We start from the raw sequence: 15,783 nt of genomic DNA, 5'->3' as shown, positions 1-15,783 counted from the left end.
TCATCATCTTCCTCATAACCTCATCTTCATCCTATTTTCCTTCACCTTTCCCCTCATCCCTTCACTTTCCACTTGCCTCAACACCCTCATTTTCCCCTCATCATCTTCATACCTTCCTCTCAGTCTGTCATTTTCCCCTCAACATCTTTACAATCTCATCTTTCTATTTTCCCTTCATTTTCCCCTCATCCCTTTACTTCACACCTCCCTCACCACCCTCATCTCCCCTCACAATCCTCTTCATGACCTGTTTTCGCGCGGGGTCAGGAGATGGCGCCATGACGACCCTCAGTGACCCTTTGCAGCGTCATCAATGGTCGTGCACTTATCAGTAAATGATGACGATAACGATAACGAGGCATTTCGCTATTCACTATTACGACAACGCTGTGCTGAAATAACTGGTGGCAGCGAGTGGGATAAGGGAGAAAGGAGAGGGTGAATGTATAAAGCGGAGAGAAAGAGAACGAAAGTAAGAGAAGGAGAAGGTGGAGAAAGGAGAAAGAGAGGATGAAGAGAGGAGAAAAGAAGTATATGAAGGTAGAAAGGAGGAATAAGGGAGGAAAAGGGAGAGAGGGTGAATAAATAAGGAAGAAGGAGAAAGAAAATTAAGAAAGGGTGAAGATGCAGAAAAGAGAAGAGAGGGAGAAAGGAGAAAAGAAGTATATGAAGAGAAAAAAGGAGGGATAAGGAAAATGGGAGAGGAAGAAAGAGGAAGAGAGGGAAGGAAAGTAAGGAAAATATGTGAAGAAAGAGAAAAGAGGATGTTGGAGAGAAGAAAGGAGGGAAGAGAGGGAGGAAGAAAGGAGAAAAGAGGCATAAGAAGGAAAAAGGATGAAAAAAGCAAAAAAAGAGGATAAGAGGATATTTTCTTTAGACACTTTCTTCCTCTTCCTTTTCTTCTTTTCTTCATTTATATACCAAAAATATTTCTTCTCTATTCTCATTTTTTTCTGATTTTTAACTGTCCATATGCATTGATCTCTCTCTCTCTCTCTCTCTCTCTCTCTCTCTGATACGTATATGACACAACACGTTATCCTAGGCAATCTCTCTCTCTCTCTCTCTCTCTCTCTCTCTCTCTCTCTCTCTCTCTCTCTCTGCACCTCCCATATTTAATGCCCGTATTGGCTTGGCTGTATTTTTCCTTTGGTTATGGCCCCTAGTTAGAATGTATGTTGTTATATACGCTACGGTTGCACTTTATAGTTATCACGCCGTTGTACGTAAGGCGGTTATAGCGAAGGTTAGAGCGAAGGTTAGAGCGAAGGTTATAGCAGAGGTTATAGCGGAGGTTATTGGCCAGTATGTTATCGATTTCCAGGTACCGAAACCGGTGTACACTGGCGCTATACTTAAGTGTTATGGTGCGGTGTTGTATCTCTGCTGGAACGCGCTGGTTGTATTAAAGGTTATGACACGGCGGTGGCGGTGGTGGTGGTGGTGGTGGTGGTGGTTCCCCTATGCTGCTGCTGCTGCTACTACTACTGCTACTACTGCTGCTATTACCACCATCTCCTCTCTTCCGCTCTGCTTCGTGTTAGTGTTATGTGTGTGTGTGTGTGTGTGTGTGTGTGTGTGTGTGTGTGTGTGTGTGTGTGTGTGTGTGTGTGTGTTAAGTATTGTTCTCTTTACTGGTTTCATATTTGTTGCAAGTAGTGAGTATGTGTGCGTAAGCGTCTCTCACACACACACACACACACACACACACACACACACACACACACACACACACACACACACACACACACGGCACTTCATTAGCATTGAGGAAGACCACGTGGACAATTCTCTCTCTCTCTCTCTCTCTCTCTCTCTCTCTCTCTCTCTCTCTCTCTCTCTCTCTCTCTCTCTCTCTCTCTCTCTGAATCATTCAAGTTAACCAATAAAAAACAAATTTCTTTATCAAATACAGTAAACATTCTTTTTTTCCCTTTTTCACCTTTCCTTCTCTCTCCTTCTCTTCTCCCTCTTCCTCTCTCACTCTCTCCCTCTCCCTCTTCCCTCTCCTCTCGCCTCATTTCTCTAAAGTGAAGTGATAACATGACACGGAAGAGGAGGGGAAAGAGCTAACGAACGGAGCGAAGAGGGAGAGAAAACAAGGAAAGAGGAGGAAAGAGAGAAGGGGGGAGGAAAGAGAGGGGAGGTAGAACAGGTCCCAGGTAAAGTGAGGACAAGTAAAAGGGAAACAAGAACAGGGGAAGAGAGGAGGAAAGGAAGGAAGGAGGGAAAACAGACAAACCCAAACAGAGGAGGGAGAAGGAAGGGATGGAAAAGTGCACATATGAGAGGAAAGGAGAGAAAGAAAGACTACAATAAGAATAAAGGAAGAGAATGAAGGAGGAAGAGAAGGAAGAAGAGGAAGAATAAAATGACGAAGGAGGGAGTGAGAGAAGAGGAAGGATGCGTAGTAAGACGAGAAAGAAAAGGAAACAAAAAGGAGGAAGAGGAGAAAGGACGAAGAGAAGAAGGAAAGACACAACAAAGGATACAAAAAGAGAAGGAAAAAAAAGAAATAAATAAAAAAAAGAAGAAAAGAAAGACAAAAAATCAATAAACACAAAAATAGACAAAAAATCAAGAAAAACAGGAAAAAGAGAGAAAAAAGGAAGGAAAGGAACACAAGATAGAAAAACGAAGAAAAAATAGGAAAAACATAGATAAAAATAAGAAGAGAGATAGAAGCAAAGGGAACCAGGTAAAGAGAACAGGTAACTGCCCTTCCTCATTCTCCACCACCACCACCACCACCACCAACCACCACCACCACCACCCTTAACAAATGGTCAAGTCCACACACAAACAAAGGGCGGGTGTTTTTGTCCCCCTACCTGCCTTCACCTGGCCATTCTTTACCCTAATTAATGGTACTTCCCTGGAAAACATAATTACCTTTCCTTTTTCACCTGGAGTAATTGATTAGCGAGAGATCCGAGGTGAGCTGGGAGGGAAGAGGGATGGAGGGAGGGAGGGAAAAGAGAAGGTGAGGAAGGTCAGTAGAGGAGGGAAAGAGGAGAGAAAAGAGGAGGTAAGAGATAAAGGAAGAGGGAATGAGAGGAGAAAAGGAAAAAGGAGGAGAAAGAGGAAGGAAAAGTAGGAAAGATGTGGAGAGAGAGAGAGAGAGAGAGAGAGAGAGAGAGAGAGAGAGAGAGAGAGAGAGAGAGAGAGAGAAAGTAGAAGCAAATAAGCAATGACACAAAATAACACTCACTCACATTTACTCATCCCTCTCCCTTTCCCTCTCCCTCTCTCCCTGTCCCTCTCACTCCCTCCATGTCCCTCTCACTCTCTCCTGTCCCTCTCCCTCTCCCTCTGTCCCTCTCACAGCCTATAATTCCCTAAGACGAAGAGGAGGAAAAACAGAGAAGGGAAAGATCAGATATTTCCTCCAGAGAAAGACAAAAACAGGAACAATTCTTAGTGATGCATGAGACCATTTGTCCAGCTGAAGAGGAGGAGGAGGAGGAGGAGGAAGAGGAGGAGGAGGAGGAGGAGGAGGAGGAGGAGGAGGAGGAGGAGGAGGAGGAGGAGGAGGAGGAGGAGGAGGGAGGAGGAGGGAGGAAAGGAGAGGGAATTTGAATGAAGTACGATGGAGGAAATGGATGAAGGAAGTGATTTTGTGAGCATATCAACATGAGAGAGAGAGAGAGAGAGAGAGAGAGAGAGAGAGAGAGAGAGAGAGAGAGAGAGAGAGAGAGTAACCATGTGTTCCTGATCATCTTTCAACACACTTGATCCAATTTCGCTGACCTCCCACAGTGTGACCTTTGACCTCTCCAGCCTGTGACCTCTCTTGGCACTCCCTGATGTGACCTGACCCCTTGTGACCTTCGCAGTGTCAACCTGATACCCGCTGACCCGATTCTGAGAGGTCAGAGAGAGAGAGAGAGAGAGAGAGAGAGAGAGAGTTTTCCTTCGTATGTTATGTATGTTTGTACGTTTAGTTTTGATATATTATGAAGGCTGGTTTGCTTTAATTTCTCTCTCTCTCTCTCTCTCTCTCTCTCTCTCTCTCTCTCTCTCTCTCTCTCTCTCTCAAATACTGCTTATTCTCAACTCAATCTTTATGGTGTACTAAGTTTGTCTGTCATAACATTTTCTCTCTCTCTCTCTCTCTCTCTCTCTCTCTCTCTCTCTCTCTCTCTCTCTCTCTCTCTCTCTCTCTCTCTCTCTCTTATCTCCCGCGCAGCTCCGCACATTAGCCAAGACCAACAGACGCTCTGATAGCAAGACTCAGGGCGGTCATTCACTTTGCCTGCAGGAGGAACACGCCCGAGGAGGAGGAGGAGGAGGAGGAGGAGGAGAAGGAGAAGGAGAAGGAGAAGGAGAAGGAGAAGAAGAAGAAGAAGAAGAAGAAGAAGATGATGATGATGATGATAATGAAGAGATGGAATTTAGTGTTGATTTGATAGTTCGTTAGTTAAGTCAGCTTTCTAGTTAAGTTAGGTTAGGTTAGGGTAGAGTAGGGTAGGGTAGGGTAGGGTAGGGTAGGGTAGGGTGGGGTAAGGTTAGGTAGGAGTGCGGATGGTTAGGTTAGGTTAGGTTAGGTTAGGTTTGGTTTGGCTAGATTAGGTTAGGTTAGGTTAAGTTAGGTTAGGTTAGGTTAGGGTAGTGTTAAATTGGGTTAGGTAGTTAGGTTAGGTTAGGTTGTGAATATTTTAATCTTAGTAGGTTCTTTATCCAGTTGGTCAGTTAGAAATTGCCTCAAAACTAGAAAAACCAGAGAATTTTCACGTTATTTTTAGTATTTAAATGTACGACAATACAATCTAGAGTAGACTGAAGAAAAGAAAAGAAAAAGAAAGGAAAAAGAAAGGAACAGATAAGAAAGAAAGATTAGAAACATACTGAAGAAAAGAAGAAAGAAAAAAAGAAAAGAACACACAAAAGGAAAGGATTGAAACAGATTGAAGGAGAAAAATATAAAAAAGAAAACGGAACAGATAAAAAAGCAAGGATTTGAAACAGACAAGAAAAGAAAAGAAAAGAGAAAGAAAGAAAGGAACATATACGAAGGAAAAAAAACATACTGAAGGAGAAACGAAAAGAAAAAGAAAAAAAAAACACACACACACACACACACACACACACACACACACACACATTAGTCTCGCTTGCACAGTTGGAGTCGGCAGAGAGAATCACTCTTAGCCAAACACTACTAACTCTGACGGATAACACGAGTCAAAGGAGCGGCACAGAGCGGCCACACAACACAGCTAACCTTCCTTCACTAGCGGCCGTAAGTCACCCCTAAGTGCCACACACACACACACACACACACACACACACACACACACACACACACACACACACACACACACACACAGATGCTAAGACGCTATATATTCTAACACTCGAGGTGGATAGAAATGAATGCCAGAGAGAGAGAGAGAGAGAGAGAGAGAGAGAGAGAGAGAGAGAGAGAGAGAGAGAGAGTCAGTCAGTCTTGAGTTGTATCGGACAGATTAACCTAATTTTCTTGCCATCGTTATCAGTTGGGCGTGTTTTGGTAACGTCTTGCCACTGTGTGAGAGAGAGAGAGAGAGAGAGAGAGAGAGAGAGAGAGAGAGAGAGAGAGAGAGATTAGACTTACGAACAAGAAACTGAAGAAGAAAAGAGGATAAGAAATCATGTTAATCTGTCACTGGAACCACAAAAACACCCTTGAAAACCTGTCTAACTTGATAAGGACAGCCAGTATTCTCAAACTTTTTACTATTTCTCTACTAATATTTCCAAAGGCCACAGAGGTGATAATAATACAGAAATCACGTTAACCTGTCACTGGAACCTCAAAACCACCCTTAAAAATCCATGTAACTTTAACTAAAAATGATTAGCAAGATTTCCACGAGAGTTTGTCCTGTCAGTAAGGTAGATATCATGTTATTCTGTCCCTATAACAGCAAAAACACCCTTGAAAACCCGTCTAACTGTAACTAGAGCCTTTGAGAAGTAGTGTAGGTGCGTCTTGGCAGTGTTCTAATGTATAGTTTATGGATGCAACTGGTGGACGCAACTAGCAATCATCTTAACCTCTTCAATACTGGGACACATTTGATTTGTGTACGATTAGACCCTTTTATTGACATTAGGAAGGGTCTATGGAGATCAGAAGATTAATAGCTAGAGTCTTCACTATTTTAATCCCCCCACATGAGTTTCTGAGGCCGTATAAAATCACCAAATAGCAAGCAGAACGAATATGAAAACGCGTCAAGAGGTTAAACACTTAAATACTGGAACACATTTTTACCTTGAGATTTATGTACGATTAAACCATTTTATTGACATTAGGAAGGCTCTATGGAGGTCAGAAGATTAATGGCCACAGTCTTCACTATTTTAATCCCCCACATGAGTTTCTGAGGCTGTATAAAATCACCAAATAGTCACCAGAATGAATATGGAAAAGTGTCATGGTACTGAAGGGTTGTTCTAAGTGAAGCAGACGTTAAGTTAAAGTTACAAGGGAATTCAAGTATGCCTATTCCATTAAGAGGCCTAGTTGTGCTAATTTGCAGGCGCTGTTAGTGTAAATCAGAGAGGAAAACAGGAACAAAAGCACCCATAAACTTTTGTCCCTCTTGAAAACTTTCCTCTTCTTCATAGTGGTCCTCCTCCTCCTCCTCTTCTTCCTCTTACGTGCCTTTCTCATCTCATCTCTTTTTCTTCATTTTCCTTCTTTCCTCTGCATTTTTTTATCTTCTTTCTGCTTCTTTCTCTTCCTCTTCCTTTTCCTCTTCTACCTTATTCTGTCTCCTCTTCCTCATTTTCCTCTTCATCTTCTAACAAAATCTTCTTTTTCCTCTCTTCCATTTCCTCTATCTTTCCTTCACCTCCCACCTTCTTAACCACTATCTCCTCCTCCTCCTCCTCTTCCTCCTCCTCCTCCTCCTCCTCCTCCTCCTCAAGGCCTCCTGGTGCGGGAACAAAATACTTAACAATTTCGCCAAAAGTGTCTTGCGGATTGTGTGGGATTTGCCTAGTCTTGGGTTGTGTTCCGGCTCTTTGGGGGGGGTCGAGGAGGGGTCAGAGGGGTGAGGGGGGGAGAGGGAGGGTTCAGGGGAGTGAGGGGCAGCAGGCGGCTCTCTTGTCGACTTTTATTTGAAGCTCGTGCAGTGTTTTTTTACGACGCCGTTCAAAGAGCCATGGTGTTGAGCCTCTCTGATCCTTCCTCTTACCAGCCAGCGCCCTGTTTTATACGCCTACCTCACCACACCACCCTCAACTATCTCTCTCTCTCTCTCTCTCTCTCTCTCTCTCTCTCTCTCTCTCTCTCTTTTTTTTTTTTTTTTTTTTTACTTTATTACATATTTTTATACATTGGTGAGTCAAGAGCTTCAGTAGGGTTGCTGAGAACTATCTTTGACATGGAATTAAATACACAGAACAACTAAAATATGCAAAACTAAATTACCAATTATACAGACACGTACAGTACATGTGCTATTTACATGCTATGGTTGTTTAATCCATGCATTGGCAGCAGACTTAAAGGTGTGTAGGGAGGTGGTGTAGTGAAGCTGTGTCTGCATAACCAGATGGTTCCACATTCGCGTATAACGTGGAAGGAAGGAGCGAAGGAAGGTCTCCGTCCTAGCAAAAGGGACGACGAGTTGGTGAACCCTGGATGTGGCAGCTCTGGTGGTGTGGCCATGTGGCTGTGCCCAGGGCTGGCGGAGTGCAGTCAGGTGCGGGGCGCCTTGCTTATGTGTCTTGTAGATGACACACAACCCTGCCACATCACGACGCTGCTGAAGAGGCTGCATGGTAGGGGACGGCTGGTCTGGCGGGGCCTTTAGACGTATCAGGCGTTGTGCTCGATGCTGGATCTTGTCTAGAAGGCTTAAGTATGAGGGGGGGCAGGACAACCAGGTGAGAGGGCATACTCCATAAGGGGCGGACTTGAGCTGCATATAGGGTGGAGATTCCCTGGGAGTCGAGGAGATGTGAGACGCGCCGGATGCAGCTAAGTTTCCATGCGGCTTTCTTGGCTATAGTCCTGACGTGTCCAGTGAAGGTCAGGGCACTGTTCATTTCCACACCAAGTATGGAGATGGAAGCCTGCAGGGGTAACGCCCTTCCATCAAGTAAGATGGTGGGTGTGTCAGGGGGGGAGTGTCGTCGGGAAACCAGCATCACCTGTGTCTTGTCAGGAGCAAGTTCCACTTGCCATCGATGCCCCCATGAAACTATGGTTTGCAGTACCTGCAGTACCTCTCTCTCTCTCTCTATCTATCTATCTATCTATCTATCTATCTTTCTTTCTATCTTTCTCTATCTCTCATGTTTATGTCTTTCTTGTATTCTTATTCTAATCTCTCTCTCTCTCTCTCTCTCTCTCTCTCTCTCTCTCTCTCTCTCTCTCTCACTTTATTGACTTCAACTAACCATTACTTCTATTTATAACAATTTAGGGATGATTCTTTAAGCTCCATTTCTTAATCTCCTCAATTTCTCCCCAAACATCAATTACTACACGTTATTTCTCTCAATTCTCTTACATTTCTTCCCTAATAGGAGGAACTAACCCTAATATCACCTTAAGACTTCCACAGTATTTCCCCAACGAGATGTATTCACCCCAGTATTTCTCTCTTCCTCCCTAGCACTGCTTCACTCTAAGACCTACATTCAGAAACGCTCTGCTCTCTCATGACGACAATTTCTAAAGGGTTTAGTTGAAGATGCTCATGTTTTGAAGGGTATTTTCATGGTTCTGGTGATGGATTGGCAAGATTTCTAGTTTATCATAGGGAGAAACTGTCTTGAAAACCTCTATGGGGGCTTGAAAAATAGTGATAAAAGGGCAAGGCGTTTCTGAATATGGCAGTAACTGTCTCCAAAATTACTACATCATTGCTAGTCACACTATAACACTGGGCCACATTATTTCCTTATTTTGATCTTTATTGCCCCTATTAATTCCCAGATCATAGTACATTAATTTCTCTTTCTATTTTTCTTTCTCTTTCTCTCTTTTTCTTTCTCTTTTAAGGTTTAACTTCCTCGGTCTTCCTTCATTCCCCAACACGCTTCCTCAAAATTCCTAGGGGTTTTTTTTTTCTCCCATCATGCATTCCTCTTTAGGACTTAATGTCTTCTCATACTTCCGTAGACCATATTCTCGCACTTCCTCGCATGCTCTCTCTCTCTCTCTCTCTCTCTCTCTCTCTCTCTCTCTCTCTCCATAAAACAGAGGGTCTTCAGACGAGGGATTGAGTTGGTTGGAAGGGCTTATGATGGGCTAAATAGATACGTGAAGGGGCACGGGTACTCTCTCTCTCTCTCTCTCTCTCTCTCTCTCTCTCTCTCTCTCTCTCTCTCTCTCTCTCGGTAAGACTCCACCTGTTCGTATGTGTCTCTCTCTCTCTCTCTCTCTCTCTCTCTCTCTCTCTAGGATCCTCCACCTAGGATCCTCCACCTCTCTCTCTCTCCACGACCTCTCAAAACCCAGTCCTCCGCCCTCCTTCCTTCCCTCTTGGCGTCCTCCTTCCTCCACCTACGCCCTCCCCGTCCCTTCCCTCCGCGGGGCGTCAGGAGGGAGGGGGACGGAGGAGGGAGAGAGGAAGGTGGGATAGTCGCCGGCAACACGCCTGCCACCACCTTGTTCCTGCCAGAACCGCCATCAGCCGCGGCCCTCTCTATCAGACGAGGCGGCTCCACTCCTCCCCAACCCTCGCCACACACCCGCCACAATCCCGCCCTTCTGGCCCCTTCCCGCACAGACCACCGCCTTCCCCGGGCTGGGCGAGGCTGATAATAGCCCTAATGGCCTCCTGGAGCTAGGGCGAGTGTCGGGGCGGGGTGCGGCGAGGGATAGGGCCGGGGTGGCGGGGCGGTGCGGCGGGGTAAGGGCCATCCATCTATGTGAGCTGTCGGGGCTGTCAGGCTCTGTGATTCATGGCACCCACACCGCTCCCTGCCGTCACCCGATACTTACACGCTCATACACACACGCCGCCACGCACACACACACGCACACACACATACACACACACATACACACACGCCACGGCGCTCATGTACGCCGCCACTGACTCTTGCACGCCCTCTCTCTCTCTCTCCCTCTCTCACGTACACCACCAAATCACCAGCCACCACCACCGCAGCTCCTCGTCTCCACCGCCGCCGCCGCCATCACCGCCACCGCCGCCGTCGCATCAATCTTCGCCGCCAGGGAACAGCTGCGGCCGGTGCTAACGTCATCGGCCATTGTTATTGTGGGTCGCGGAGGAACACACACACAAAAGCCAACAAAAGCGACAAGTGTTAACAATAGACCAACAACAGGCCAGCGTGCAGCGTGTAGCACAAATAGAAGGCCCTGCGTTGATGTACGAGATATTTATGCCTATTGTATACACCTCGGCATCACACACACACACATACACACACACGCACAGGCACACACAAGCTAGCTATAAGGTGTGTTTGTGTCAAGCCACGTTAGGAAGGCGAGGTAATGCAAGGAGTGACGAGAGAAACACACAGGTGGATTAGCTGCGTCTGAGCAGGTGTGACAGGTAGGAAGCAGCGGGCCGTTAAGTTAGGTTAGGTTAAGTCAGAGCCGAATAAAGTTAGGTTAAGTTACTGAAAGTGAAACAGAGAAGTGTTAACGGTAGGGAAAGAATCGTTAGGTTAGGTTACAGTTAAACAAATTTAGGTTAAGTTGACGAAAGCTAGACCGTGAGGTGTTAACGGTAGAGAAAGAAACGTTAGATAAGGATAGCGAGTAAGAGCACAGGTGAGGCAGGTGAGGAGTGAAGACAGAGTACGCGGGGTAGAACAGAGCACAGGTGTGAGGCAAGACCCCCTGCAGGTAAATACATCACCATAATTTGAGGTGAGAATATCAGAGTGAGCGACCTCGACATGATCACACGGCCACGTCACCTCACTCACGCTCACACACACACACACACACACCGTAGACAGACAGACGTCCCGGGAACAACCATTTGGCTCCATGAATTACACACCCACACTATATATTTGCGACTATGAGCTGCGCCACTTCTTACGGTGAAGTTATGGCGGCGGGTCATGGCAGCAGAGAGAGAGAGAGAGAGAGAGAGAGAGAGAGAGAGAGAGAGAGAGAGAGAGAGAGAGAGAGAGAGAGAGAGAGAGAGAGGACCCCCCAGAAGGCAGACAGGCGCAAGGGCACGTCAGAAACACCCCCTCCTGTCAGCACCTCTCCAAAACCCCCACCCCCCTCCCTGCCTTAGAGGGGAGGGAGGAACTGGTGGTGGTGGTGGTGGTGGTGGTGAAAGGGAAGGAAGGAAGGAGGAGGGAGAAAGGGACACCGAGAAGAATGGTAGAGGAAGAGGAAAGATTTACCAGAGAGAGAGAGAGAGAGAGAGAGAGAGAGAGAGAGAGAGAGAGAGAGTTTGTGTGTGTGTGTGTGTTCCAAGGTGTCGTGGTGGCAGGAAGGCATGCATGCAGGCAGGCAGGCAGACAGGAGTGGTGGTGGCAAGAAGGGACAGGGTGGTGGTGGCGGGGATTAACATGTGGTGTGTTAAGGCGGTGCGTCACAATGGATAAAGTTCCGAGTGTTTCTCTTGCTTCAGCTTGTTATTTTATGATCTTGGTCGCAGGTAATAAAGTTTTGCGGGTGTCGTGCGGCTGGCAGCGAGGCGAAGGGTCCATGGCGAGGAGTGTGTGTCGACCGTCGCGTCACGAGTGCGGACCGTGACGTCACTCCAGCCAGGCTCCAGCTCACGCGGCCCGCCACCTCCCCAGTACCAGTAGAGACGCCTTTGTGTGAAGACGTTGGCTCTGTGCCTCTTTGTGCTCTAGTGATCCTTGGAATATTTTTTTTGAAGGGATACAGTGTTCACAAAAATCCTGCGCTAATGGTGGTTCTCGAGTCCAAAGGGATGTTGACTGCAGGCAGTAATCAATATTTACAACCGGATTACCTGTCTCCACTCCCCACCACGGTAAGCCTCGCTCACCTCTGTGCCCTGTGCCACTTTGGGGACTTAGCGTTAGCGCCTCGCGGTGCTCGCTCACTCACTCTCCTCACACACACTCTGGGGATATTTGGTTTACAGTTTCGGGCGAGCGGCGCCCTCCGGAGTGCCGCGGCCTGCCCCTCCTCTCCTGCACGCCCTCCTCACCTCCCCGTTCCTCTCTCTGTTTCAGCTGGACGCCAAAAAGTCACCCCTCGCGCTCCTGGCGCAGACATGCTCGCAGATCGGCGCGGACTCCTCCAAGCCGCTGCCCGCTGACAAGAAGAAAGACGAGGACAAGAAGGAGAAGTCGCCGCCCACGCCCCTCGAGGCCACGCGGCGCTCGCCCGCCTTCAAGCCCTACGAGAGCGCCGCCAAGAAGGCCATGGCGGAGGAGGGCGGCGACGACAAACCCACGGGCGGCCGCAAGACACCGGCCAGCCAACCCTCCAGCGCGCGACCGCCCTCCTCCTCCAGCGGCGGCTCTTCCTCAGCCGCAGCCGTAAAGGAGGAAAGTGGGCGCCGCAGCACCGAGGCGAGCGTCACCTCGTCAGCCTCCACCACGCCCATCATCAGGTCTGGCCTGGAGGTGCTGGCGGGCCATCCCAAAGACGTGCCCCTCGGCACCTACCGCACGGGCATGCCGCACCTGCTGCCGCCCGGCTATCCCGGCCTGGAGAGCCACCCCGCCCTGCGCGGCGCCCACCCAGGCCTCATGCCCGGCCTGGGCCTGCCTGGCCTGCCCTCCTCCCTCGCCTCCGTCTACCCGGGCGCCTCTGCAGCAGCCCTCTACACCACCACAGGCCTCCCCTCCTCTGCTGGGCTGTCCCCGTCCCTGCTGGGCTCGCCCTACCTGACCTACACCCGCGTCAAGACAGCAGGCGGCGGCGAGGCGGTGGTGCCCGTGTGCCGCGACCCTTACTGCACCGGCTGCCCCTACTCCGTGCAGAACAACCACCTGCTGCAGAGCGGCGGCGCCTGTCCGCCCTCGTGCACGCAGTGCGAGCAGGCCAAGGCTGCCCTCAGTGCCCTGCCCGGCCTGTCCTCCCTGCCCTCCTCCTCCATCGTGCCCGCCTCCAGCCTGCTGCCGCCCACCTCGGTGGCCGCCGCCGCCGCAGCCTCGCTGTACTCGCCCTCCGCCTCCTCGCTGCTGACGGGGCCTCCCCGCCCCTACGTGTGTAACTGGATAGTGGGCGAGACGTACTGCGGCAAGCGCTTCGCCACCTCGGAGGAGCTGCTGCAGCACCTTCGCACCCACACCAGCGTCACGGCGCCAGACTCCTCTTCCCTCAGCCTGCTCTCCAACCCCCTGCACGCCCACGCCGCCCTGCTGGGGTCAGCCCACTCTGCCCTCTCCCGCCCCGGCATGGCCTACCCGCCCCCGGCCCTCTCCCCGCTCACCGCCTCCCGGTACCACCCGTACAGCAAGCCCACAGCCCTCACCACTACCTCTGCCCTCACGCCCACGCTGCCAGGCCTCTCCCCCTACGCCTCCGCCCTCTCGGCCTATCCCCCGGGCTACCCCTCGCCCTACGCCGGCCTGTACCCGAGGCCGCCCCTCTGATGTGCCCCGGGGTGCTAGTGAGGGGGGGGGGTCACTCATATCAGGTGCTATAATCAAAAGTCCCGCCCTTGAGGCCACTGTGCCAAAGCATCTGCTTTACAGTCAGCAGCCGGGCGGCGGAGGGGCGCGGGGCCAGTAACTCTAGGGGCGAGGCGCGCCCCTCCTGGGGGGGGCGGGGGACTCGCCCTCGCCGCAACAAGACGCATCACTTCCCTCTTGGCGACCACTCTGTGCACGAGAACTGTTTGTGTTGACTGTGATAGCCTAAGTTTGTACATAACAACTATGTAAATATTTTTCTCGGTGGTGAATATGTATATGAAAATTATTTGGAATTATGCCTAATTATTATTAAATATATGAGTTTTCTAAGAGAGATCTGAAGAGTTTTGATTAACCTGGTCGAGACAGTGAACCAGTGAAGGCTGTGAGCGCCGCGACCACCACCACCACTAACACACCACCACCACCACCACGAGGAGCGACCCTACCAAACCATCGCGAAATAAAAGACAAACACACGAACGAACGAGCGAGCGAGTGGAAAGAAAGGAAAAATGAACGAGTTGGACACACAACCAGCCATTATTCTCAAGTGTTGTTATATTTGCTGCCTTCATCAGTCTTCAAAGTTAATCAACATATATATTTTTTTCTTTGTGCACAAGAAACATATCTAGTCTGCTCAAAGCTGAAGGAAAACAATACTATGTGCAAGTTTGTCTGTTCCAACATCTCACTACAATATAATCTCTATGAAGTGCACACAATAAAGCAGAAAGTCCAATGTTCCTCTTTCATTGTGCACCGGGGTCTGTACACACACACACACACACACACACTTGATGGGAAATAACAAGGAATCAGGATGTAATGTGTGGCTAGGAGAGGATGTAGAGACGTAGACAAGGAGTAAGAGAGCTTGTAGCAATGTGGATGTGTGTGGAGTGTGTGTACGTGAGGGAAGGAAGGAGAAAAGGAGTAAGGAAGTGTGCAAACTGTGTAGCAGAGATGTGTAAGTGTAGGAATGGGAAGGAGTGTGTATGAAGGAGTGAGAGAAGGAAATTGTGACTGTGAAATTAAACAGGAATTGTCAAACTTGTCTAAGAGAGAGAGGAATGAAAGACAGATCAATACAAGTTAGTATATAATATGCACACTCACAAATACCACATAAAAATACCTTGGAATTAAATATACATGATTTATAAACCACGTAAAAGTAAATACCACAACGCAACTCACAAACTACCAAAAATCATATAAACACCAACAAAAAACACGTAGAAACTTGCAAAACTTCATTGTATTCGTGTATGGGTGTTTGTATATGTGCTAAGTGTATTTCTAGTGAAGAGGGAAGGAGAAGGGAAGAGAGAAGAGAGTGAAGGCAGGCGAGGTGGTGATGCAAAGTTCCGGCCACAAAACCTACGGGGATTGCACTCCTGTATTCACGTTATTTGCGGGCCTGTGCGTATTGGTGAGGGCTTGGCTGGCTGGGTGGTGGTGGTGGTGGTGGTAATGATGATAATAGTAATAGTATAGGCGGTAATAATAATAATAATAATTAATAATAATAACTAATAATAGTAATAACAACGGCAATAAGTTGCAATAATAATCAATAATAATGGTGGTAATAATAATAATAATAATAATGATAACAATAATAATAACAATAAAAATAATAATAATAATCAAAATAATAATAATAATAATGATAATAATAAAAAAAAAAAAAATAATAATAATAATAATGATAATAAATATAATAATAATAATAATAATAATAATAATAATAATGATAAAAATAATTACAATAATAATAATAATAATAATAATAATAATAATAATAATAATAATAAATCATAAAAATAATAATAAAAATAATTTAGTAATGAAATATTAAGGCTATTACATTCTCGTTATTATCATCGTTATTATTATTATTATTATTATTATTATTATTATAATTATTGCCATTATTATTGTTACGATTGTTTTTATTATTACTATCGTTATCTTTATTATTATTATTATTATTATTATCATTATTACTATTACTATTATTATCATTGCTGTTACTCACACCAAAATTAACAAACATTTATTATCACCATTCCAAACATTACAACTACCACCACCATTATATAAAAAAAAACATTTAAAACAACAACAAACACCAAAAAAAAGAAGTCAAACCCAAAACACACAAAACGACAAACTAAAGAGAGAAAGAAGACTAAAAAAACAAACACA

General features: G+C 47.1%; 2 protein-coding genes across 2 annotated transcripts; one reads left to right on the top strand and one right to left on the bottom strand.

Moving 5' to 3' along the window:
* Positions 1-7,463: 7,463 nt before the first annotated feature.
* On the bottom strand, positions 7,464-7,922 carry LOC123507517. The gene has a single exon (XM_045260431.1). The coding sequence runs from the start codon at positions 7,920-7,922 to the stop codon at positions 7,464-7,466; it is 459 nt and encodes a 152-aa protein (XP_045116366.1).
* Positions 7,923-11,629: 3,707 nt separating this feature from the next.
* Positions 11,630-14,311, top strand: LOC123507397 (zinc finger protein Noc-like). The gene is made up of 2 exons (XM_045260208.1): positions 11,630-11,948; positions 12,154-14,311. Exons 1-2 carry the CDS (start codon positions 11,862-11,864, stop codon positions 13,522-13,524), a joined length of 1,458 nt encoding a protein of 485 aa, XP_045116143.1. The 5' UTR covers positions 11,630-11,861; the 3' UTR covers positions 13,525-14,311.
* Positions 14,312-15,783: the final 1,472 nt, after the last annotated feature.

This window comes from Portunus trituberculatus, chromosome 22, assembly GCF_017591435.1.
Source record: "Portunus trituberculatus isolate SZX2019 chromosome 22, ASM1759143v1, whole genome shotgun sequence".
NCBI lineage: Eukaryota > Metazoa > Arthropoda > Malacostraca > Decapoda > Portunidae > Portunus > Portunus trituberculatus.
The sequence above is the reverse complement of the archived record's forward strand: the minus strand, read 5'-3'. Positions and strand labels throughout refer to the sequence as shown.